The sequence below is a fragment of the Rhinolophus ferrumequinum genome, chromosome 16 (genome assembly GCF_004115265.2).
Source record: "Rhinolophus ferrumequinum isolate MPI-CBG mRhiFer1 chromosome 16, mRhiFer1_v1.p, whole genome shotgun sequence".
Classification (NCBI taxonomy): Eukaryota; Metazoa; Chordata; class Mammalia; order Chiroptera; family Rhinolophidae; genus Rhinolophus; species Rhinolophus ferrumequinum.
Window position 1 is genome coordinate 22835091 of NC_046299.1, and position 24345 is coordinate 22859435.

The 24345-nt window shown below is 51.1% G+C and overlaps 1 protein-coding gene across 3 annotated transcripts; it reads left to right on the forward strand.

Annotated features, from left to right (window-relative positions):
- The first annotated feature begins 839 nt into the window (after positions 1-839).
- LDB1 (LIM domain binding 1) lies at positions 840-14231 on the forward strand. 3 transcript variants are annotated; one of them, XM_033130409.1, is made up of 11 exons: positions 840-1192; positions 9240-9342; positions 9467-9511; positions 9624-9699; positions 9796-9898; positions 10074-10246; positions 10690-10812; positions 11043-11126; positions 11223-11346; positions 11550-11692; positions 12412-14231. In XM_033130409.1, the coding sequence occupies exons 1-11, from the start codon at positions 1168-1170 to the stop codon at positions 12640-12642; spliced, it is 1230 nt and encodes a 409-aa protein (XP_032986300.1). In that variant the 5' UTR covers positions 840-1167; the 3' UTR covers positions 12643-14231. The 3 variants fall into 3 exon arrangements, with proteins under 3 accessions (XP_032986300.1, XP_032986297.1, XP_032986301.1); XM_033130406.1 differs by having other exon boundaries at positions 841-1192; positions 11550-11698; XM_033130410.1 differs by lacking the exon at positions 840-1192 and adding an exon at positions 6418-6439 and having other exon boundaries at positions 11550-11698; positions 12412-14193.
- The last annotated feature ends 10114 nt before the right edge of the window (positions 14232-24345 follow it).

Consider the following 24345-nt stretch of genomic DNA (forward strand, 5'->3'; position numbering starts at 1 on the left):
GGGGGGTAGGGGGAGGTTGGGACTGGATGGAGAAAGGGGGAAGGGAGCAGTGTCTTGACTGATGAGTCAGAGCCTGCAAGGGGGAAAGATGGCCTGCGGATTTCCCCCCCTCCCCAGTCCAACCTGGCTGGTCATTCCGCTGGCCCCTCCCCCCCCAACAAAACGCAGATCCTTGGGCCTTAGGCGGGGGAGGGCGGGGACCCCATTTAATTAGCTCTAGTCCCAACTGGTTTAGCAGGCAAGGGAGGGATGGTTAATTTAGGGAGGTGAATTGAGGGGTTACTACAGGAATTAGGATAATGCTTCTTTTCCCCACCCAGGTTGGGGCGGAGGTGTACAACAAGGGGAGTCCAGAATAAGACTGGGGTCTCAGCAGTCTCTTTTTCCCTCCCTGATCGCGGCCGGGGGTGGAGAAAGAACTACACCTCACAGCCCATCCTGGCTCCGCCTCTCGCAGTACCGGCTCCCGCTCCGGCTCCGGCTTCTACGCTCCCAACTCGGCGACGCCCGTAGGACGGACACCGAGTGTGAGGCTTCGCCTCTTATCCCGCCCCCTCGCCCTCCCTCTGGGGTCTCTGCCTCCGTCTCCTTTTTTAAAAGCTGCGTCACATGCATGCTGTTCCCTGAACGCTCCCGGCCTCTAGCCGCCCGCCCGCCGCGCGGCGCACGCACGTCGTCGCTCGCCGCGCACCCGCCCGGGTCACTTTGACACGGCTCTCCCCTCCCACTAGCAGGCAATTAGCATATTAATAAAGCCCAGCCCAGCCCGGCTGGGGCTGGAGAGCGGGCGCCTATTAGAGCGGGAGTGAGGAGGACGAGAGGGAGAGGGGGGCGAGCGGCGGCGGCGTTGGCGGCGGGGAGGGCGGCGGGAGCGTACAGACACGCACACGCACACGCGCACACACGGACACACACTCGGGGGACGCACACCCGCGCGCACACACTTAGAGGCAGCTCGCCTTCCTGCCTGGCTTCCTTCCTGTCTGCTCTGCGCCTGACAGGCCCCTCACTGCAGCCAGGGCCCTCCCGCACCGGGCCGAGGCCGGGCCGGGCCGCCGGCGAGGGCAGCGGGGGCCGCAGGCAGCGGCGGTAGCTCATGCCCGGCCTGTCCCCGAGCGGGGCAGGCACCGTGACTCGGCTGGGCCCCCAGCGGCGGGCGATGTGAAGATGTCAGTGGGCTGTGCCTGTCCTGGTGAGTGGGGCGCGCGGCCGCCTGGCCCCTCCCTCCCTCATCCTCCCGCGGATCCTTCACCCCTTGTTTGGCGAGAACTTGTGTGGGGGCATCGATGGCATGGCGGAGGTCTGGCGGAGGGCTGTGAGGGTATGCGGGGCCTCAGACCGGGGAAGTGTTCTTCCCAACTGTGTAAAATGCGCAGCAGCCTGGAGACACGGGGAGGGGGTGCTGGGGATAGCTTGTGTATACGTTTTTTTTTTGTGGGGGAGATTACTTAGGGGGGGCTGAAATTCCCAGAATTCCACGGTGTTAGCCAATCAGAAGTGAGTCTGGACTTTTGACCCCCCCCTCAGGTCACCATAGAGTTGTGATTGGCTGGTTTGGGTTGTCCCCCCCTTCCCTGTTGCCTATTCCCTCTGTTACATATCCTGTGACACCCCCCTCCAGGCTGTTTTTGAGGACCGTGTTTGGGGGGAGGGATTAATTGGGGCCCCTCTTGCCCCCCTCCAAATTTTCCTGCCTGTTGCCTAGGAAGGTTGGCCGTCCTGGGGGACAGGAGGTACTCCTGGGGGGGGGCGGGAACAGATAATTGGGCCCTGGGGTCTGGCATCTACGTCCTAGTGGGAGGAGGAATGTGGCAGCCCAAGGCAAGCTAGGAACTAGAGTGATTTGTGAGAGTTGAGTTGAGGGGAGTAATGCTTGACCCCAAAGTGAGAACTTGAAAGAGGACTTAGGCTCAGCTCCCTGCCCCCGCAAACCCCATATGAACTCTTGCCAGTGACAGCCTGGGTCTGAGTCTTTCCTGGAGAGGGGAGGAGAGGCTCGCACTCACTGCCAAGAGGAAAGAGAGAAGTGATGTGGCTGGAGAAGTCTTCAGAGGACCTCAGAACACTGTCAGCATCCCCAGGACTCTGGGTTCTTCCATATCTGCAGGACCCCAGTCTGTCTCAGGCTGGAGTTAGCTTTCTTCTGAAAGTCAGGTGTTCCTGAATCTACCCTGGTTTGGATCCTTTACCCCTCTAGAGGCCCATACCCCACAAGTGCCCTCCCTCCCCCCCAACCCTCAAGGGAAGCTGCCAGTGAGGAAGCTTCCTTGAAAATCATGTGACCCAAGCCAGGCTGGGCTGGGCACACAAAGTGCCTGCTGAAGCTGACGTTTAAGGGGTATGGGGCCCAGAGGGAGGGCCAGTAGAGCCTGAGGATCCTAGAATATCTGGGTGTGGGAACCGCTGGCTTCTGCTGCAGAGGGTGGGAGAGAGGAGAGGAAAGAGCTTACTAAGCTGGAATCCTGCCTGGCCCCATCATTTCTCCTCCTACCAGCGTGGTGTACATATTTATATTTTCTTCTTTGTAGTTGTCCCATGCTGGGTACCCTGTTCACATCCATGAATGCCAATAGCCTTGGGCATTGCCACACATAAGCATAGCAGAAACTAAGGCGCTGGACGTACTAGAAGGCCAAGTCTTTTGATTCTTAGTTCCTACAAATAGTGGGTAAGAGGTGGGTATGGGTTGTCAGGTTGAAGGTAGATGGAAGGTTGGCCCAGAACTTGGGGCAGAGTGCCTGGGACCAGTAAGAGAAGGGAGAAAGTTTCCCCCTCAGTCTGGGAGTAGCATGGGGACAGGATGAGGATCTATGCGCAGGTGTGTGAGTGTGAAGGGGGACAACTTTGGTCAGTGCCCCAAAAGGCATGTTCCTTTTGTGTCTGGTGGCCTGGTTGGGTGACAGGGGCCAGAAGATGGCCAGGAGTGGGGAATCTTTTTCCCAAATGTGAAGGAATCTTATGGATTGATGCCACAGAGGATGGATGGAGGTTAGACTTCAAGGAGAACCACATGAGGAAGGACTTGAGAGTGGCCTGGGGATGGGGAATGGTAGGAGTTGGAGTAAAAGAGGGGGCCAAGCTTGCATGGGTGGGTGGGAGCACATGGCTGAACACAAGGGCATCGTGGCAGCATGTACAGTCCAGGCCCAAAGACCCGGGTGCCCCCCCAACCCCCAACCTGAGCAGCTTTAGGTTGGGGGCCGAGGCGCCCTGGCAGGCCGCCTGCCTGCTGCCTGCCTGCCTGTCTGAGTCTCCTTTGTGCTCTGCTGTCTCCCAGCTCCTCCTCCCCCAGCCCGGCAGAGACAGCACATGCCCCACACATGTGACTGAGGGAAGCCAGAGCACACACAGACTCACACATATGCACACACAGAAGGAAACACCACAAGATACACACACACACACACACACACACACACTCACACCCAGCTCCCATAGTGCTCCTAGGGTGAGGAAATAGCTTCTGGGGCTTTGGTCAGGAGCAGGGAGAACCTCTGCTAAGGGGCATCATCCTGGGCAGGGCAGGTTGTTGAGGGGTCCAGGGCCTGTCTGGGGCAGCATGTGGCTCAGAAGGGTTAAGGCAGGGAGGAGTAGGGGGAGGGGAGAAGGCAGCAGTGGTGGCGGCTGGGAGCCAGGAGAGGAGGATGGCAGAGCGCCAGGCCAACGGGAGGCCGGGCACAGACAAAGGAAGGGGGGCAGGCACACTGGAGGCCTGGGTCAGGGAGCCCCAGGGGCCCAGGCAGGGGGCAGTGCTGGTACCTTATCCTGTGGGCTGGGGCAGGCTGCTGCCCTTCAGACTCCCCACCTCCAGGAGGGGTGCTCTCCCTCTTCTCTCCCTCATCACCTTTGTCATTCTTTGCTGCTTCTTACCCCCTCCCCCCAATGTTAGGGCCCTCTGATTCAGATCTCTTCTGCCTCTGTGCGGGTGGGGGAATTAAGTCAGAACTGAGAGGAGCAGACTTGCTAGAGAAGGGGAACTACTAGGAGGGGCCCTGTTTTGAGTGATGTGCCAGAGTCTTGGTATATCTTGGTATTTAGGGTCCCTTCTCCCCGAAATTTGAGGAGACAGACTGGGTGAGGGTCCTGAGCTCTGAACTGAAGGTAGAAGCCAGAGCACACGCCTGTATCCCCCCCTTCCCCATGTGGACAGTCATTTGGGGCCTGGAATGACCATTCCTTGGAGGGACGAGGGACGAGGGAGTAGGAATGGCTGCAGTGCCCCAGGACTGGGCTTGGATGAGTGGGGTTAGAAATCCAGGAATCCAGCCTCAGGCCCTCCTGTCTCACTGTAATCTGTTGAAGTTGGGATAATATTTGGCCCTGTGTGCTTTAAGGATCTCTGGAGGTACTGCCTATGAATGCACTTTGGAAAGTTTAAAGGCAGGAAGCAAATGACAGGAATTGTCCTGTCAGTGGTGAAGGAATGTGGACATCCCAGAGTTGGGCTGTAAATTTGGGAGTTATTGGGAATGTCTCCAGTCCTAGTGTAGGCTGTATGTTGCAGGGTATCTGAATGTCATAAATTTTTATATATTTGTGAAAGCTGGGGTGTACCATGGCCAGGCCATGATGGAGAATAGTGTGCAGGTTTCTGGAAGGGTGGTTGATGGGGTTAGTCCCTGGGTAATAAGTGGTCGGGGTATGTATGTAATAGTCTGTCACAGGTTCAGAAGGTAGAATGCAGTTTTGGTGTGTATATTGGGGTCAAGGGGCGTACATGTCACAGTTTCCAGTGTGTATGGAAGTCAGGGTCTGACATTGGCTGTGTATGTGAGTGATCCTGGGGTTGGGTTTTCTTAGGGTTGAGGTATATCATAGGTTGAAGTGTGTATCAGGTACTTACTTACGTGAAAGTAAGATGTGTTATTTATGTGTGGATGATAGACACAGGGCCAGGTGCAACGTTATTACTCCATAGTCAACTGGTGTGTATGTCATGAGAAATCCTGTCATGGGACAGTGTGTGGGGGGTGGGGGAGGCAGGGAATAGGGAGCAGAGATCAACCTTCAGTGAAATAGGAGGCCATACGCTACCCCCTCCAGTGTGTGTGTTTCCTTTTTCCTGTCTGTCTAGGTAGTAGGGCCTGGACGATTACCCAAGTTTTAGAAACACCCCCTGTCTTGGGATTTAGCAGCAGACTAGGCCCCTTCTGGGGACCCTTGGTTAGGCAAGTTTGCCTTCCTTAACTCTGACAGTGCCTCTTTCCCCTGCACCCACGTGTCTCCAGTGGTTGGTGGGGGAGGGGCTTCCTGCTAAGGCAGATCTAAGTCAGGGCTTGGAACTTAGCTGGGTTGGGGTCAGGGAGCCTGGACTGTCCCCCTCCCTCCAATCAGTGTTTACAGGCTGAAGTCAGAGTGTGTCTCTGTCAAAAATAACCCACTGGAGCCTCCCCCCAGCTGCTCTGGCATTTCACAAGGGTCTGAAACCCAGGGTGGCAGCCCTGACCAGCCTTCAACCGGAGAGATCACAGGAGAGAGGAAGAGAGATTTGGGGGACTTGAAAGATACAGGGAGTCTCCAGAGAGGAGAGCATCCTCCTCCATCCCTTCCTGTGGCTTTGGCTCCCCTGCTCAGCCTTGAGCACCAGGACCTGAGGCTGGGGGGTGGGGTGGCATCTCAATTTCTTGCCCCCACAGGCCTTCTCTCCATCCAGGTCTCTCCAGGCCCAGCCTGTTCTGTCTCCATCTCTCCATCTCCTATCTCTCCCAGTCTCTGTCTCTCTTTTGTTTTTCTCAGCAGTCCTCCCAGCCTGCCTCCCTCTCCCTCCCTCTTTCCCTCTTCCTCATCCCTCGCAGGGAGGGGGCGGGGCCGGTGGGGGCAGCTCCACCCTCCGCCGGCCCTGGGGCCTCATTCTGAGAGAGGCTCGGAGAGCGAGCGGGGAGGGACGGAGAGAAAGGGAGAAAAGGCAGGGAGCCGGCGGGCGCTGCGTGTGTCTGTGCGTGCGCGAGTGAGAGTGTGAGTGAGTGTGAGTGCTGGGCCCTGCCTCGCCTGGTGCCCCGGCGGAGGGGCCTGGTGGCCTGGGGAGGGCGGGCGGGCTGCTTGGAGGCAGAGGCAGCGAGAGGCGGCGGCAGGGAGAGCCGAGGAGGAGGAGGAGAGAGGAAAGAGCGGAGCAGCCATTGTTGAGGGAAACCTTGCAAACAAAGAAGGCTCCGGACTCCCCGCTGCCCCCCGCCCCCCAGGCCGGCCCCCTGGCCCCCGGCCCCCAGCCCAGTGGCCATTGTAACTTTCCCCCGGGGCTGTGGCCGCCTCGGGGCGGGCCGAGGCTGTGCGTGCGAGTCTTTGTGCGGCCCCGCGGAGTGGAGCTCCCAGCCAGGCCTGCCTGTCCCACTCGGGACATGAGCGGCTGAAGTTGGCTCCCCCTCAGTCCTCACCCCTGCCAGGGCCCCGCTGGGCTTGCAGCCGCTCCCCACATCTCTCCTGGCCCCCTCAGTTCTCCCAGGTAAGTCTGGGTACCCTGCAAGCCTGAAGGGAGTGGGTGGAAGGCCCTGGGTCTGGCCCAGGCCTGGTATGCTGGCTGGGGGAAAGGTGCCTCAGCTCAGAGAGGCCAGGGCTCCCAGGCCCGCTGACCTCTGGTCTGCCCCCAAAGGAAGGGGGCCTGCTCTCAGGTCAGGCTGGTTACCATGGAAATGCCCAGCTGGAGGTGCCCCCTCGGCCCCAGGATGCAGCTTCCATCCTGAGAAAACTTTACCAGTTCTGGGCTCTTCCTCTCTTCTCTTTCCTAAGGGCTCCCAGATTGCTAGAGGTGGAATTGGGGACTATGTCTGATTCCAGGGCTGGATGACACATCCCCTTCACCCCACCCCCACCTTTCTCCCTCTACCCCTGCTGCTGGGGACAGGCAGCAACAGGGACAGATGGTCTGGGTGATGTCCCCTCCCCTTCTCTTCTCACTCCCAAGCCCTTGTGCTGGGGCTACTGGGAGTTGCTAGGGCTCTGAAGAGATGCTGAGTTGGTGTCCATTCACTGGAAGTGTACGTAGAGGCCCCAGAGCTTTGGGCTTTAACTCCTCAGAACTGTTACCCAGTCCCAGGCAAGGCTTGTCAGTTCGTTAATGGGAGAAATTGAAGCTCGGAAACTTTCTTCAGAATTAAGAGAGGAACCCAGGTATCCTACCTCCCTTCTTTTTAGGGTCTTGAGCTGACAGGTTTCTTCAAGAGGGCCTGAAACGGAGGGGCAGAGGCAGTGATGCTTTTGGGGAAGGAGGCCTAGTTAGGGGACGAGGACTGGGTCCAGTCATCTACGCTTAGGTTCATTGCCCAGGCCTGGGCTCTGGGGGGCTGTGTGAGCCTTGGCTTCCTATGTGGCCTTGGTCTCCCTATCTGTGGAGTGGGGAGACTTGGGGTGGGTGGGACTGTCTCTTTCCTGAGAGCCTGTGTTCCTCAGTCCAGACGGGCATGTGAAGGCTGTGTGTGCTGTGTCGGGAGCAGGTGGACGTGGCCTGCAAGAGCTCATGGACGGGGCAGGGGCAGGGGCCTGTTGCCGGCACCCTGATCCTGCCTGGGGCTGCTGGGTTCCAGCCCTTGTTAGGCATGTTGGGGCGAGCTGAGGGTAGAAGCCTGCTAGGCAGGATGAGGCACACGCATGTGCAGGCACAAACAGGCTCTGACTCTTGGCACCTTCAGGGACAGTGTAGTGTAGTCCCTCTGAGACCCTCCTTTTGCCATATTGTGAGGAGGGGGCCCTGGGGAAGAAGTAAATGATACACATTGGCACAGTGTCTTCCTTTGTCTCTTCCCCCCAAGGAACAAAATAGATTTTGTGTCTAAATTGCGGAGGGGGCTCAGATACAGCCAATACAGCTATCCTTCCAAATGCAATCAAGTTTTGGGGATGTCAGGAAGCAACTATGATTGGGGTCAAGACCTTTGGAATGCTACCTCAGTTTCCCCTCATCTTATAGGGAGGGGGGAAACAGCATTGCAGAAGTACCTGGCTCACACCCAACTATGAATATAACACTTCTTCCAGTCAGGAAATAGTACACCAGGAACTTCGTGCTGTTGGGTGAGGTAGAGAGGGGACACATGTGCACATGTACAGATACACACAGGCAGAGGCCCCTGTCTGGTTACCACTTGCCTCCTAGACTGAGCCGCCTGGAACCTATGCTCCTTCCCAGGTCTCCTCTTTGCCGTTTGTAGGTAGAGTGGGATTCAGTAGAGGCCCCTCTACCTCCCTCTCCCACTGCAAGTGTCGGAAGACAAAATGGGTTGAGGCTTTGGGTTTCTGGTTTGGAGACAGCACTAGACTAGAGGTGGGTGTGGGGGAGGGGGCTGGGCTGATAAGGGAGTGGCCGTTGGTGGGGGAGGCAGAAGGCCCAACTGGTTATCTGGTGGGTGGCACGCAGCAAACACCCACCCCCCTTTATCTTTCTATCCCTTGCTCTCCTGAGACCCTGGAAGGTGGAGGAGGGGCAGGGAGTTGGCAAAATCCCCCTTCTTCCTCCCCCAACATGGTCTCCAGAGGGCATTAGAAGGGTAGAAATACTATAGGATATGGGAATCAGAAGATCTGGGCTCAGGTCCTAACTCTGTGATCTTGGCAAGACCCCTTGAGCTTTCAGTTGCCTTATCTGTAAAATGGGAATGTTACAGTTGACCCTGCTACCTCACACGTGGTTGTGATGATTGAACAAAATAATATAGAAAAGGGTGTTTATCAAAATTAGATTCCAACATTTGGGTATTTATTTATTCTATGGTATTGACATTTCTTTCCAGTTTCAATTCTATTATCTAGGGCTCAGCCACATGAAGAAATGGGGTCTTGGGTATTGGGGCTGAGTACTTCTAGTTTCTTAATAAAAGAAACTAGATTTACCATGTTTACCCGAAAATAATACCTATCCCGAAAATAAATCCCAGTTAAGATCATCAGCCAGACGGACGCATTTAGTACGTTATGACGATATTCCAGAAGATGACATGACTGTATTTGAATAAATGTAGATTGTTGTACATGAAAAAATAAGACATCCCCTGAAAATACGCCCTAATGCGTCTTTTGGAGCAAAAATTAATATAAGACCCGGTCTTATTTTCGGGAAAATACGGTATAAGACCTGGTCTTATTTTCAGAGAAACGTGGTAGAGGCAGAGGTAGGTGCTCCCTAGGGTAACCTCCCTCCCCTAGTCCACTCTGGGGGCTCCAGAAGACCAGTCCCTGTCCACACAGTCCAGCAAATTTCCAGGAGAGCCCTCAAGAGGGACTCCGGGCACCCCTTCTTTCTTTCCTTTTAGGTTGTTCCTCAAAGTCATTCAAGCTGTACTCGCCGAAGGAGCCCCCGAACGGCAACGCCTTCCCCCCCTTTCATCCCGGCACCATGCTAGATCGGGATGTGGGGTGAGTCTCTTGTTCATTTCCGATCCCTTCTCCAGAAGGGATCCTACCTGAAAAGGGGAGGGCATGACACTCCCCAATAATTCCTGTCTTTACCCCCATTCTCATAGCCTCTTCCCTTACACAGCCCAACTCCCATGTACCCGCCTACATACCTGGAGCCCGGGATCGGGTAAGTGGAGTCCAGTGGGGAGGGAGGTGCTTTCTGTTACATGGGTGAAGGCAGAGGGGTTGTGGGTGGGGAGGCTCTGCTCCTGCTGACCTCTCCTCTTCACTTACCCCAGGAGGCACACACCATATGGCAACCAAACTGACTACAGAATATTCGAGCTTAACAAACGGCTTCAAAACTGGACAGAGGTATGGCCAGGGGAAAGGACCTGAGACGGGGAGAGCCATCTGGGCACCCCGTGGGGTATCTTCTGACATACAGACACCCCTCCCTGTGCTCCTTAGGAGTGTGACAATCTCTGGTGGGATGCTTTCACAACTGAGTTCTTTGAGGATGATGCCATGTTAACCATCACTTTCTGCCTGGAGGATGGACCAAAGAGATATAGTGAGTGGCCTCTGGGGGGTTCTGCCAGTTCTGCTGTGCAAGTGTATGCCTTCTGTGTCATTCTAAGGTCTGGGAGAGGGCTCTTTGTCCCAGGGTATCTGTTTTGGCAGGGGTGGCATCTGCCTGACCTCTTTTGAGGTTCGTTGGTTCTGAAAAGTTTGTCCCATCTCTACAGCCATTGGCCGGACCTTGATCCCACGCTACTTCCGCAGCATCTTTGAGGGGGGTGCTACGGAGCTGTACTATGTGCTTAAGCACCCCAAGGAGGCATTCCACAGCAACTTTGTGTCCCTCGACTGTGACCAGGGCAGCATGGTGACCCAGCATGGCAAACCCATGTTCACCCAGGTCAGCAACCCAGCTGGATGTGGAGCGCTGAAGCACCTGAATTTGATTCCCTTCCTTGTTCCCAAAATGTTCTCAGCTGTTCCCCAGGGAGGCATAACGGGAAGTGGGCAGATGAGAAGGGAGAGCAGGCATCCTGCAGCATTCAGCAGGCATTTGCTGAGCTTGTGCATGACAGTGTCCTGCCTGCCCTCACGGAGGTTATAGCAGATGGTGTATCACTAGCTCCATTGTGAGAGGACAGGATCAGTTAAGCATTTCTTCTATGCATGTGTATGGGCCCGGGCTGTGACGGGTTTGTAAGGGATGGTCTACGCCACTTCTGCACCCAGATTTAGGTGCAGGTGGCAGAATTGTATGCAGTGGGAGAGTTGTGAGCAAATGGGAGAACAGGTATACTTTCAGGTATGGGGGTGGGGGCAAAACTGTGACAAGTCTGTCTCCAGGTGTGTGTGGAGGGCCGGTTGTACCTGGAGTTCATGTTTGATGACATGATGCGGATAAAGACGTGGCACTTCAGCATCCGGCAGCACCGTGAGCTCATTCCCCGCAGCATCCTTGCCATGCATGTGAGTGTGGGCAGGACCTGAGATGCACGGGGGAGGGCAGGCAGCGGGAATAGCGGAACAAGGTCTGCCACCTGAGGGTGACCTGAGAGGGTTAGAGTTTCTCCACCTGAAAAATGGATTTGACAATAGTCTTTCTTCTCTCTTACTAGGAGTGTCACAAGGCTCAGATAATAGGACAGGTGAGCAGATGCAACCCAGCTGCTAGTATTCTTATCTTTGTCCCCCTCTAGGCCCAGGACCCCCAGATGTTGGATCAGCTCTCCAAAAATATCACCCGGTGTGGGCTGTCCAATTCCACTCTCAACTACCTCCGAGTGAGTCTGATCACCCAGTCTCTGCCCCATCCCATTGGGCCTTCGCTCCATGTCTCTCCCCTGACAGTCCCCCCACCCGCTCTGGTCTCCCTACAGCTCTGTGTGATACTTGAGCCCATGCAGGAGCTCATGTCCCGCCACAAGACCTACAGCCTCAGCCCTCGTGACTGCCTCAAAACTTGCCTTTTCCAGAAGTGGCAGCGCATGGTAGCACCCCCTGGTGAGTGCCTTGCGCCTGTACCTGCTCTTACCAGGATCTGATGCCACCCTCGAAGGCTGTGTCACTATCTCCTCATGAAGCCCCATCCTGGCTCCTGGGTCTGCAAGATTGGGATCAGGGTAGGCTCAGGCTCCTTAGGAGCCAGAATGGGGAGCCAGAGGCCCAGGGCCCTGCCCCACCTGAGTCTGCTTTCCCTGGCACAGCGGAGCCCGCCCGGCAGCAGCCCAGCAAACGGCGGAAACGGAAGATGTCAGGGGGCAGCACCATGAGCTCGGGGGGAGGCAACACCAACAACAGCAACAGCAAGAAGAAAAGCCCAGCCAGCACCTTCGCCCTCTCCAGCCAGGTACCTGTAAGCATCTCGGCTTTCTTCTCTCTTCTGGGCTGCCCCACTGCTGCCCCATGACCCTTGACCCTGTCCCAGTGTAATCTCACTAGCAGGCATAGAAGCAGAGACGGTGTTTTTCAGTGTACTCTGCCAGCGTGGGCTGACTTCTGTCACTGATGAGAGTCCTTGTTAGTTACAGGCGTGGTTGTGATCACACAGACTCAGACCTGGCAACATAGGCATGAAGGGACAGAGTCAGCCATGAGAACACACGGACGTTCAGGACAGACAGCTTGGGGGCACACAGACCATCAGAGACGCACACACTCACACGGATAGAGGGACATGCAGCCTTGAATGTGTGTGAATTTAGAATACACGCACATGCACACACTTCCCCCATTGGTGTTTTTGATCTGCTTCCTCTCTTACATGTGGACAGAAGTTTAGGAGCCCCCTAAAATTCGGGGGAGATGGACTAGGGAGGTAGGAGAATAGATCGACTTCTCCCAGAATCTAGTGGATGTGGGTTAAAGGCTCTGATGCTCTGCAGTCCTTCAGAGGGAAGGATTCCAGGGGCAAGGATGTCAGAGGAGTTGATATTTAAAATTAGGGTATGAGAAGGGGGTGGGGGTGTTGAGTTTCTGGGGTGGGTACTGGGGCTCTGGGGGTATTTGCCGCCCTGGGCTGGGCGAGCCCCTGCCCCGATTATGTTTGGGGACCTCCGCCACTCTCAGGATGTGATGGTGGTGGGGGAGCCCACCCTGATGGGCGGGGAGTTCGGGGACGAGGACGAGAGACTCATCACCCGTCTGGAGAACACCCAGTTTGATGCGGCCAACGGCATTGACGACGAGGACAGCTTTAACAACTCCCCTGCCCTGGGCGCCAACAGCCCCTGGAACAGCAAGCCTCCATCCAGCCAAGAAAGCAAATCGGAGAACCCCACGTCACAGGCCTCCCAGTAAAGGCCGCACCTGGGCCGCCCAGTGCTCTGCCTGCCTGCCCCACCCCTTGCAGCCCCAGGGAACAGAAGACAGAATGAAGAGACTGAGTATCTAAAATGGGCAGCCTCCATCCACCCACTTCAGGGAGGAACTGGACTCGCTGGGGGCAGGTGCCAAGATTTGCCCCCCAGTGGCCCTGGGCTGGGCCTGGCCTCTGCAGAGCCTTTTGGGGGAAGGGGGTACTCATCTGGATGCCTATGTGGACCCTGGACCTCTGAGAAATGTCCTGACCACACCCCAGGGCATTTGCCTCCATCCTCACCCCAGGTTCTGGGTTCCCCATCCTCCTGACTCCACCCCCTTCAAGACTGGGGTTGTCTATATCCACAGCCCTTAGGGACTAAAAGTGTTGGGGCTTGGTTGAGTGCCCCTCCCCCAGGCCCTGCCCCTAGGTGGCTGGTAGAGGGGTAAATCTCTGGGTTCCTCCCTTCTGCCATCTATCCCAGCTCCAAGTTTTTTAAAAAATAATAATATTAAAAATGTAAGTTTAAAAAAAAAATCACTCATGTCCCCCCTGTCCCCCTTATTAAAAGTCCAGCTACCTCCCTACACCTGGCAGATGGGGGGCGTAGGGCCCAGGTGGAGGTGAGCGTGTGGGTAGGGTGGGGGGGGGTTGTGCATTATCATTTTATACAGATTGAGAGCTTCAGACCAAGGAGACACTTTGCCATCTCTCTTCCCTTTTCCTCTGGGGTGATGAGTTGGAGAAGGCATGCCATGGGGTAAGGGGCCATTGATGGCCTCACTTTTGTGACAGCCCCCAGCTGTTGTCTCTGTCTCCCCATCTTCCAGGACCCTGGCCTGCCCTCCTAGTGCTTGTGACTCCCTCAATCCTAGCCCCCAACCCCCTCCCCCCATGGTGTGTATATTCTTTACAAGTCCTCCACTAGAGCAGCTGTCTTGGATGGGGGAAGGGGGAGACTCCCTCCCTTAGGGGGTGTGGAGGGAAGGGAGTAGCCTTGTTTGTCACTGTGTTTTTTGTTTTGTCTCAGTTGGGCAGGCATGGGGTGGGGGAGGGGTTCATCTACTATCTCCAGTACTCCCCCAAACCCCTCAAATTGCATATGTAGTCATCCCCTGCCTTCCACAGAGGGGAATGTCCCAGCTCTAAGCTCACCAGAGAGCAGTAGGCCTCTATCCCTCAGCTGAAGTAGAGAGGATTCATCTCCCAATATCCTTCCCAGTCCCCTTCCTCAGAAGGAAAGGGGAGGCAGCCAGTATCCTCAGCTGTGGAGGCCCCAGGTGGGCCAGGGTGAGGCCAAGAGCAGGGTCCCATAAGTCTGGGCCCAGCTCTGGCTTCTCTGCCTTTTCCCAGCCAGTTCCAGAAGCATTAGCACCACCTCTCTTCCTTCTGGATTCTGGGGTCCCCACATCCTATTCACTCCAGCTGCCACTGTTGGAAGAAGGGTATTGTGTCAGGAACTGAGGGAAGGGGTGGGGAAGATGGATGTCCCACTCCAACTGTAATGCCTTTTTTTTTTTTTTTTTTTTTTTTTTTGGCCATTTGAGTCATGTATGGTACCAATCAATAAAGAGACTTTTCGGTTTGACAGTGTCTTGGTTGGTCAATGATGCCCAATAATGACTCAGCCCACGGCAATCTTTTCCCCCTTCTTCCTGCAGTCCTAAGACCAGTCAGTGGGGGAGGAGGTATGAATTAGACTTGTGGATTCTGCTTCACTCCCATTGCACATTTCCCCTTATTATTGTGTTGCTCCTCGTGTCCCAAGCTGGCCCCATCTCCCTCAAAAGTTGACTTCCTGGTTGGGCCCCACGCCACCCCCAGACTTGTTCCTCACTACTAACTGTCATGGGGTTGCTAGATAGGGGGGCCTCCTGAGGTAGGGTTCCTGGGATGGACAGGCCTGGAGTACGCTGTTGGGGGCAGGGTGGGGGAAGCAGTCCCTGCCTAGGAGGGGGCTTGGATCGAAGGAGCTTTGGGTGGTTTGAATGCCTGGGAGGCTTGGTCAGTGAAATTATACCCTTAACTCAGCAATGCTGACCAGCCCAGCTGAGATCGCTGAACTAGGCTCCCTTGGTGTTAGGTTCCAGGGTGGGGTAGTTAGAGAGTAGAGGGATTGCTGATTTTGGGTGGGGGTGCAAAGGGAGGGAGGAGGATGCCTAAGCACTTGCTAGGAGCAGTCTGAAGCTCTATAGAAAGATGGAAGGAAAAATAGGGCACTTTTCAGAGTACTTACCAGGTAGTTACTCCCCTGAGTCCCCTCCACCTCCACCATTAAAAGAGACTGGCAAGATGGAGACAATGCTGTGAATTGGAGGTGGGGTCTTAGCACCTACCCAGTCTCCCTCATTTTCATCCCAGGAGGGAATCTAAGGTCTCAGAGTATTCCCCCACTAAGGTCTCTCTGATCTGAAGTAAGGCCTCACGGAGCTGCGCCTCTACCCTCATCTCCCAGCTGGCGGAAGACATCACAACAGGACTATATGGCCCACCTTGCCCCATCTCCAATTCATGCGGTGACCTAGGTCCTGCCCTGCTGCCAGCCCAGCTGCTCATTGCCCCAGCACCTCACGACCTCAAGACCTGTATTTGCACACATACAAACACACCACTCCTCTGCAGGCCTGACCTGAAGGACATGGACCAGGCAGCTGCTACCACCAACTCTCCCTGGGAATGCTAGGTAATGCCTACCTGCAGTGTGTCTGTGTCTGGCCTTTCTGCCTGCCTGTGTGCCAGCATATGTGTGTACGGGACTCCTGAGCTGGGAGAGGGCTTGAATATGTGTATGTAAGGGAGCATATACAGGTATGAATATGTATATGGGCTAGTATATGCATTTGTTTACGGTATATGTGTCTTGGTGGATTCCTTCATTCAGCTAATCCCGTGTTTCCCCGAAAAAAAGACCTAGCCCGACAATCAGCTCTAATGCGTCTTTTGGAGCAAAAATTAATATAACACCCAGTCTTATTTTACTGTAAGACTGAATATAATATAATACTGGGTCTTATATTAATTTTTGCTCCAAAAGACGCATTAGAGCTGATTGTCTGGCTAGGTCTTATTTTCAGGGAAAGACTATCATTGAGCTCTTGCCAGGTGCCAGGCCCTACTCTAGGTGCTAGGTATACATACTGAACAAGGAGACAGAGAAAGCATGACAGCTGGGTGTGAGTGAGAGGCTACAAGTATAGAAATGAGAAAGTGTGTTGAATGCATGGCTTGGAAGTACGATTGTGTTGAGTTTTGGGGCTGCAGCAGTTGCATGACTGGGTTGGTATTTGAAGGTTCATATTGTGTGTGTGTGTGTGTGTGTGTGTGTGTGTGTGTGTGGTTTCGAGGAGGTGGGGTTCAAGGGAAGAGGTAAATTGTCAGGCTTGGACTCTGCCCTACTTGGGGGAGGGAGTGTGCCAGAGAGACAAGGGGACCCACTTTTTGAACTCAGGAAATCAAGTGGCCAGCAATTTCCTCTGGCCAAACAAGGAGATCTGGCTCCTCCTTGTTTGCCCCAGCAGCCCCTCTGGGGAAGGCCCTGGTCTGGAGAAATTGCTGGGCTGGGGGAAGGGAGAGGTCCTTTAAGACCCTCATGCCCTCTGTTTCCAGGTGCAGGTGAGGAGGACCCAGCCCCAGGTCCCAGCACAAGACTGAAAAATTTGTTTCAGCCCAACTGTGCCCCAGCCAGGCCCCACTGTGGAGGTACAGGCCCTGAACCCCCACATCCCCAGTTTAGCCTGGGCCCAGCTCCTCTCTGTGTTTCCTGTCCCAGCCCACTCTAGTCTGACCTCTAACCCCTTTCCCCAAAGATAAGACTCCAGCCCAGCCCACCCAGCCCAATTCAATCTGACCTCAAGCCCCATCCCCTAAAGTGAAAAGTTTTAAACTGCCCTCCCAGGGCCGCCTCCCACCCCCCTTCTTTTTCCCCCCACAAAGTAAGGCCTTATCTTGGGGACTGGCAGCTGCAGAGGTGAGGATTCCGGGTTCGGAGCTACAACTTGGATGAAGGGAAGGCAGGGAGATGGAGAGCAGGAGCTGCTGAGGATGGCCCAGGCATGGTATGGGCCAGGCCTAAAGGAAGGGAATGTGTAAAAGTTTCCAGTCAGTGACCCCCTACTTAATCTTTGAAGTTGGAGTTCAAAGATTCTTGTTTTGGCTCCTGCTGGTCCCAGCACCCAGTACCCAGAATGCTTGCAACAACTAGTTATCTACCATGTGGCCCCACCCCCACCCTGAGGTCTTCAATGATGCAGAACAGGAAATGGTGGGAGACTACACAGCCTGCAGTCCTTAGCCTGGGTAGTGGGGGAAGCTGAATGTAAATGGAAACTGACCTATACCTCCAGGTTCCTACTCCAGCCTTGGGAGGGGCCAATACTGAGACACTTTTCCTGAAGTAGCTAAAACCTGGATTACTCCCCACCCAGCTGCTCCACCTCTCTGTCACCAACCAGTTCACCTCTTCAGGAGGAGAACCTAGAGACAGTCCCTGGAGAAAAGTCCCAGAGACAGTTGTGGGAGAAGAATATTTTCCCCATTGCCTCTAAACAAGTAAGGCTGCCTGGAGGAGGTAGGCATAATTTCTCTCCCTTCTTTTAATGGATTTCAGGTGCACAGAATTAGATTAATTATAACCTTGGTTCATGACACACTGTTCATTGTTCCATGCACAGGACACATTTATTTACCTATAATATTGTCATAAGAACTCATGAATGTGAAAGCTAGGACCTTGGCAATAACTGAAATCTAACTGTGGTCCCATCCCCATCCTATCCTTTCCCAAGGTATCCATCATTCTTTTTTTCCTTTTTATATATTTATTTTAGCTATATGTATTCCTAAAAACCTTATTTTTAAATTTTAATTATTTTTTACCTTATTATAAAGGAATACTGCTGTATGTGATTTTTGGTGGCTTATTATTTTTACTTAATATTGTTACATATTGTTGTAGTTCATTCATTTTGAGGACTGTGTAGTATTTTATTGTATGACTATACTAATGTTCTTCATTCTGTCACTGGACATTTGGGTTGTTTCTAGGGTTTCGCTATCATAAAGAACACTTCTACGAATGTTTTTATTTCTACCTCCTATTGTACATATGCAGTTTTTCTTGGTTATATATTTAAATGGAATCTCTGCGAACTTGTATTCCCATCTGTGAAGCCCAGGTCTGTGTTTTTACTATGACAAAGGGTCTAGGGTTAACTTGATTCAAGTTCAGATACTTACCGAGTAACTGCTAATATAAACTACTCTGTTCATCATTCATTCAGCCAAACTCAAGCTACATTTGGTGAGCAGCTCCTGCCAGGAGCTGGAGATAGAACAGTGACCAAGACAACATGGCACATACAGCTGGGCAGGAAAACATATTAAACAGATGGTCACATATATATGCAATTACAATTTATGATGTAACTGAATAGTGCAGGATAAATATAGGGAGACCTAATTTAAACTGGTGTGTTAAGGAAGGCTACTCTGAGGGGGTAATGTATCAGACATGAAGGAGGAGGACTTAGCCCGGTAGAGCCTGGGGAAGAGGATTCCAGCTAGAGGAAACAGGCCCTCATGCTGCGAAGGGCCTGGCAGGTTGGAAGAATAGAATTCCAGTAGGTTCTGAGCCTAGTGAGCAATGGGAAATGTGGCAGGAGAGAGGTCGAGACCAGATGAGTTGATACTGTGGTGTCAATGATGATGATGATGGTGATGATGGTGAGGATGGTGGTGGTGGTGATGGTGATGATGATGATGGTGGGGGCGATGGTGGTGGTGATGATGATGGTGATGGTGGCGATGATGATGATGGTGGTGATGATGATGGTGATGGTGATGATGGTGGTGAAGATGGTGGTGGTGGTGATGATGGTGGCGATGATGGTAAGGATGGTGGTGGTGGTGATGATGATGGTGATGGTGACGATGATGGTGGTGGTGGTGATGATGATGGTGATGATGGTGGCGATGATGGTAAGGATGGTGGTGGTGATGATGATGGTGACGACGATGGTGGTGGTGGTGATGATGATGGTGATGATGGTGGCGATGATGGTAAGGATGGTGGTGGTGATGATGATGGTGATGGTGACGATGATGATGGTGGTGGTGGTGATGGTGGTGGTGATGGTGGTGGTGATGGTGGTGGCGATGATGATGGTGATGATGGTGGCGATGATGGTGAGGATGGTGGTGGTGATGATGATGGTGATGGTGACGATGATGATGATGGTGGTAGTGGTGATGGTTGTCATGATGATGATGATGATGATGATGATGGCAGTTAACATTCATTCTACACCCGGTATTGTTAGAAATCCTTTATATCAATGGTCTCATTAAAAGCTGACCACAACTCTATAATGTAGAGTTATTACCTCCCATTAATAGAACACCTAAGGCCAGAAACAGGGAAACTAAGGGCCAGAGAGGCCAAGCAACTTGCCCAAATTCACAGAGTCAGCAATGATTTTGAATTTCATGCAAACATAGTGGGCTATCACTGAAGGGCTAAGGGATTACAATTAAGAAAGACCTGGTCCCTGCCCTCCAGAAACTCCCAGAGCTGGGGAAAGTCAGACCCAGCCACAATCTGAGTAAAAAGCACACATCAGGGAATAGGATTAAAATGGGCAAAGTACTATAGACCTATAGGGAGAGAAATTAATTTTGACCAGAGATCTGGGAAGACTTCTTGTTGAAGGTGAAATTGGTTGTGATTGTTTGAAGGGAGGTAGACCTGTAGCAAGTGATTTTGGCAAGGACTGACAGGCACTTGAAGTAGAGGGATTGCTTTAGGGAAGGTAGTGGAGGATGGTCCAGGGAGAAGACAGAGCAGGTAAATGAGGCTATAGGCAACAAAGGTTGCACTGTGGGAGTTTGGGGAGTCGAGGGAAGGAATGGTGAGTACTTTGCTGGATGGGAGAGAAGGAATCAGTAAAAGTGACTTCTACAGCCTTCCTAAATTGTAGAGTTTTGAATAACAGGCTGAGAAGTGTAGACTTAATTTTTACAGAGAGTGGGAAGCCACCAACAGTTTTTGAACAGAGAAGTGACTGAGATGTTTTTTTTTCCCTTCTTCCACCTACCCGCCCCCCCCCCCACCACCACCACTACCGTTCTAGCCCTTGTTTCTCAGTCGAGTTGTATAGGATGCAGCTCCCTGGCCCATGCTGGTATTATGAGCCTTGCGCTCCTCCCCTGGCTGAGGCAGTCGGTCGCCGGTCCTCGGTCCGCCGCTCACAGCAGCTCACGCTGGCTGCCAGCTGCTCACGGTAGCACACGGTAGCCCATGGCAGCTCACAGCAGCACACAGCAGCTCACAGCAGCTCACAGCAGCCGGCACCACCCTCCAGCTGCTCCGGCAGCACAGCATCCCAAGGGAGAGCTGTTGTTCACAATCTTAGCTGTAGAGGGCACAGCTCCCTGGCCCATGTGGGAATCGAACCAGTGACCTTGGTGTTAGGAGCATGGCGCTCCAACCACCTGAGCCATCAAGCTAGCCCGGATCTGTTGTTGTTGTTGTTGTTGTTGTTGTTGTTGTTGTTGTTGTTGTTGTTGTTGTAAGATTAGTTTGATCCGGTATATACGACTAGGGAAGAGGGACCATTTAGGAGGCCATGAGGGCCATGCAGCTAGCAACTTAAAAAACTAAAACCCAAAGATCCTAACTCTTCTTAAAATAACTTGTACAAGATTAAAGAATTAAATGTAAGCAAATAAAATTAGAAGAGGGCAGCCGGATGGCTCAGTTGGTTGGAGCATGGGCTCTGAACAATGGGGTTGCCAGTTCTGTTCCTGCATGGGATGGTGGGCTGCGGCTGGATTGAAGACGACGGGTGCTGCTGAGCTGCCGGAAGGGCAGCCGGTTGGCTTAGTTAGTTGGAGCACGGACTCTCAACAGGATTGCCGGTTCAGTTCCTGCATGGGATGGTGGGCTGCGCCTCCTGCAATTGAAGATTGCAAACGGTGATTTGACTTGGAGCTGAGCTGCGTGCTCCACAACTGGATTGAAGGACAACGACTTGAAGCTGATGGTCCCTGGAGAAACACACTGTTCCCCAATATTCCCCAATAAAAATTTAAAAAGTGAAATAAAATTAGAAGAAAATAAGATGAAATAATATTCATCAGCCTTCTAGGACCTTCGAGGAGTATGTGTGGGGAGGATAAACTTGCAAGTTTAAATACCATAGAAGAAATCAGAAAGAAAAAGAGTGAATTTCACCTCAATTAAAAAAAAAAAGATCAATTTGACTATATACAGACTAAATTTACAACTTTGGTAAATGTATGTATATAAATAAAAAACAAACTGGATCACCACCCCTACCCTCACTTTTCCAAAAGCAGATACACTAGGAGATATATTTGTAGCAAATATGATGAGTTAAAATATTTTTGTATAACTAATTAATGCAAAAAAGGTTGAAAAAAAGAGGCTCTTCTACAAATAAATGGATAAAGGACAATTTCAGAGGAAGAAATACTAAGACTAAAACATAAAAACAGTAAACAAATGAATGTATATTAAAATAACATGATTTTTAAAATAACATGATTAAATTAATAAAGACAATTTTCCTAGTAAATTAAAAAATATATAACGGCTTTATTGAGATATAATTTACATACCATACAATCCACCCATTTAAACTGTACAATTCAATGGCTTTTAGTGTTTTCATAGTGTTGTTCAACCATTACCACAACCTATTTTAAAACATTTTCCCCCACTATTCCAACCCCAGGCAACCACAAATCTACTTTGTATCTATAAATTTGCCTCCTCTGGACATGTCACAGAAATGCAATCATACATACATGGTCTTTTGTGACTAGCTTCTATCACCTAGAAGAATGTTTGCAAGATTCATCCATGTTAGAGCATTTACCAGTATTTCATTTCTTTTTATTGCCAAATAATATTCCATTGTATGGATATACTACATTTTATTTATCCATTTATCAGTTAATGGACATTTAGTTTGTTTCCACTTTGGGGCTGCTATGAATATTGCTGCTATGAACATTTATGTACACAGATTTGTGTAGACACATATTTTGATTTCTCATGGCTGTATACTTAGGGGTCGAACTTCTGGGTCATATGGTGGCTCTATGTTTAACCTTTTGAGAAACTGCCAGACTGTTGTCCAAAGTGGCTACAGCATTTTGCATTCCCATCAGCAATGCGTGAAGACTCTAATTTCTCTGTGTTCTCCCCCACACTTGTTATTGTCTGTCTTTTTTATTGTAGCCATCCTGGAGTGTGGGAAGTGATATCTCATTGTGGTTTTGATTTGCATTTCCCTGATGACTAATGATGTTGAGCATCTTTTCATGTGCTTATTGTCCATTTGTATATCTACTTTGGAGAAATGTCTATTCAGATCCTTTGCCCATTTTTAAATTAAGTCGTCTTTTTTATTATTGAGTTTTAAGAGTTATTTATATATTCTAGATACAAGTCTTTTATCAGATATACGATTTGCAAATATTTTCTCTGATTTTGGGGTTGTCTTTTCACTTTTTGGAGGGTGCTTTTTGGAACACAAAAGTTGTTTTTTTTCTCTTTAAATTAAAGTTTATTGGGGCGACAATTGTTAGTAAAGTTACATATATTTCAGGTGTACAATTCTGTATTACATTATCTATATCTCACTGGAACACAAAAGTTTTAAACTTCAATGAAGTACAAATTACCTATTTTCTCATTTGTCCCTTGTGCTTTTGGCATGCTTAGTAAACTCAGTATGAGGTGTAACATATAGAAACTACCATATGATAATTGTTCAACTTGACAAATTTTCTCAAACTGAACACACTATATAAGCAGTGCTGACATCAAGAAGTAGAACATTACCAGTACCCCAGAAGTCTTCCTTGAGACCCTTTCCAATCATTTTTCCCTCCAAGGGTAACCACTGTATTGGTTTTTAACACCATGATTAGTTTTGCCTGTTTTTGAAGTATGTAAATGGAATCATACTGCAGAGGCAAAGATTTTCAACGACGCTACCTAATGTTGGGAGGATGTGAAGAGACTAGATTCTCGTATGCTTCTTGTAAGCTAATTTCTGAGAAAAGCAACTTGTATTAATGTGTACAACATTTGACCCACTAATTCCATTTCTGGGAATCATAGTTTTACTTATAGAAAAATTGGAAACGCCAGAAAGTGATGGATAAGAGAATAGCTTGGTTAAAACTATGTGACACGAGCGGCCCAGTGGCTCAGGAGATTGGAGCTCCGTGCTCCTAACTCCAAAGGCTGCGCATTCGATTCCCACATGGGCCAGTGGGCTCTCAACCACAAAGTTGCCAGTTCAACCCCTCGAGTCCTGCAAGGGATGGTGGGCTGCGCCCCCTGCAACTAGCAATGGTAACTGGACCAGGAGCTGAGCTAGCACAACTAAGACTAAAAGGACAACCACTTGACTTGGAAAAAAGGCCTGAAGTACACACTGTTCCCCAGTAAAGTCTTGTTCCCCTTCCCCAATAAAATCTTGAAAAAAAAAACAAACTATATGACATCCTAACAATGGAATGCTACACAGCCATCAAAATGATTTTTTAACCAAGAGGTTAAAAAAATGTGAATAAACACTTATGATAAATATTAACTGAAAAAGTAGGATAAAAATTATACAAAGTCATTGCAATTATGTAAAGGGGTCTATGCATCGGAAAAATTACATGGGAAGAAAGTAAAATGGTAACAATAAGATGATTTAATTCTAGGTGGATTTTTCTTGTCATTTTTCAAATTTCCTTTAATGTACTCAATGCTACCTTTATAACAACAAATACTAAACATAAACGAGACAAAATCCTGGTGGAAAGTAGTAATGACCTGAATTAGAGCATTTGTGCTGGGTCTGAGAAGAGAAGGAAAATAGATGGAATTTGGCAGTTTACTGAATCTGGGGAGTAAAAGTGGGGAGGATGGAAGGCAATGTTGAGGTTTGGGGGAACTGGGAGGACACTAGTGCCATGAACTAAAATGGAGATCACTGCAGTAATCACAGCACAGTGGTTTAGAGCACGGGCTCTTGCTATAGATGCCCCTGTTTTGAATCCTGGCTCAACCACTTATAGGTGGGTAACTATGAACAAGTTATTTAACCTCTTTGAGCGTGTTTCCTCAACTCTAAAATGGAGATAATAACAACACCTGTCTTATAAGGTTGTCAGGAGGATGAATTGATATAGAGAATTTAGAAAGTCCCTGGCACAGAGTAAGCTTTCACTAACGCTTAGCTATTGTGATGTGCCCAGACGCCCTGGGAGATGGGGACGAGGACTGTTCTGTCCCACGCCACCTGTCAGGCCAGAAATAGACCCTCCACATCCCCTCTTCCAGCCAGCTCACTGTCAGGAGGTCACCCCAGGGGATGTCTGAGGCCCACAGGAGTAGAAATGGATGGGATCCTGAAGTGGGACATGTGGGAGGACTGAAATAGAGGACTGGTTTCTTAGGAACTAAGAAATTGCAAACCAAGTAGGCTAGTCTAGCAGTAAAGCAGAGAAGCTCTGGAGCCCTCCTGTCCCATGTCAGTATATCTAGATGGTGTAAGGAGAGTATGTAGGAGAGGTTGTCCCCCTTTGCCCAATAGGTGCTGGCTAATTGGGTCCACCCTGCCTCATCACTCTACCTTCTCCCCCACCTAGATCTAGACTTGCTGAGAGCATAAAAA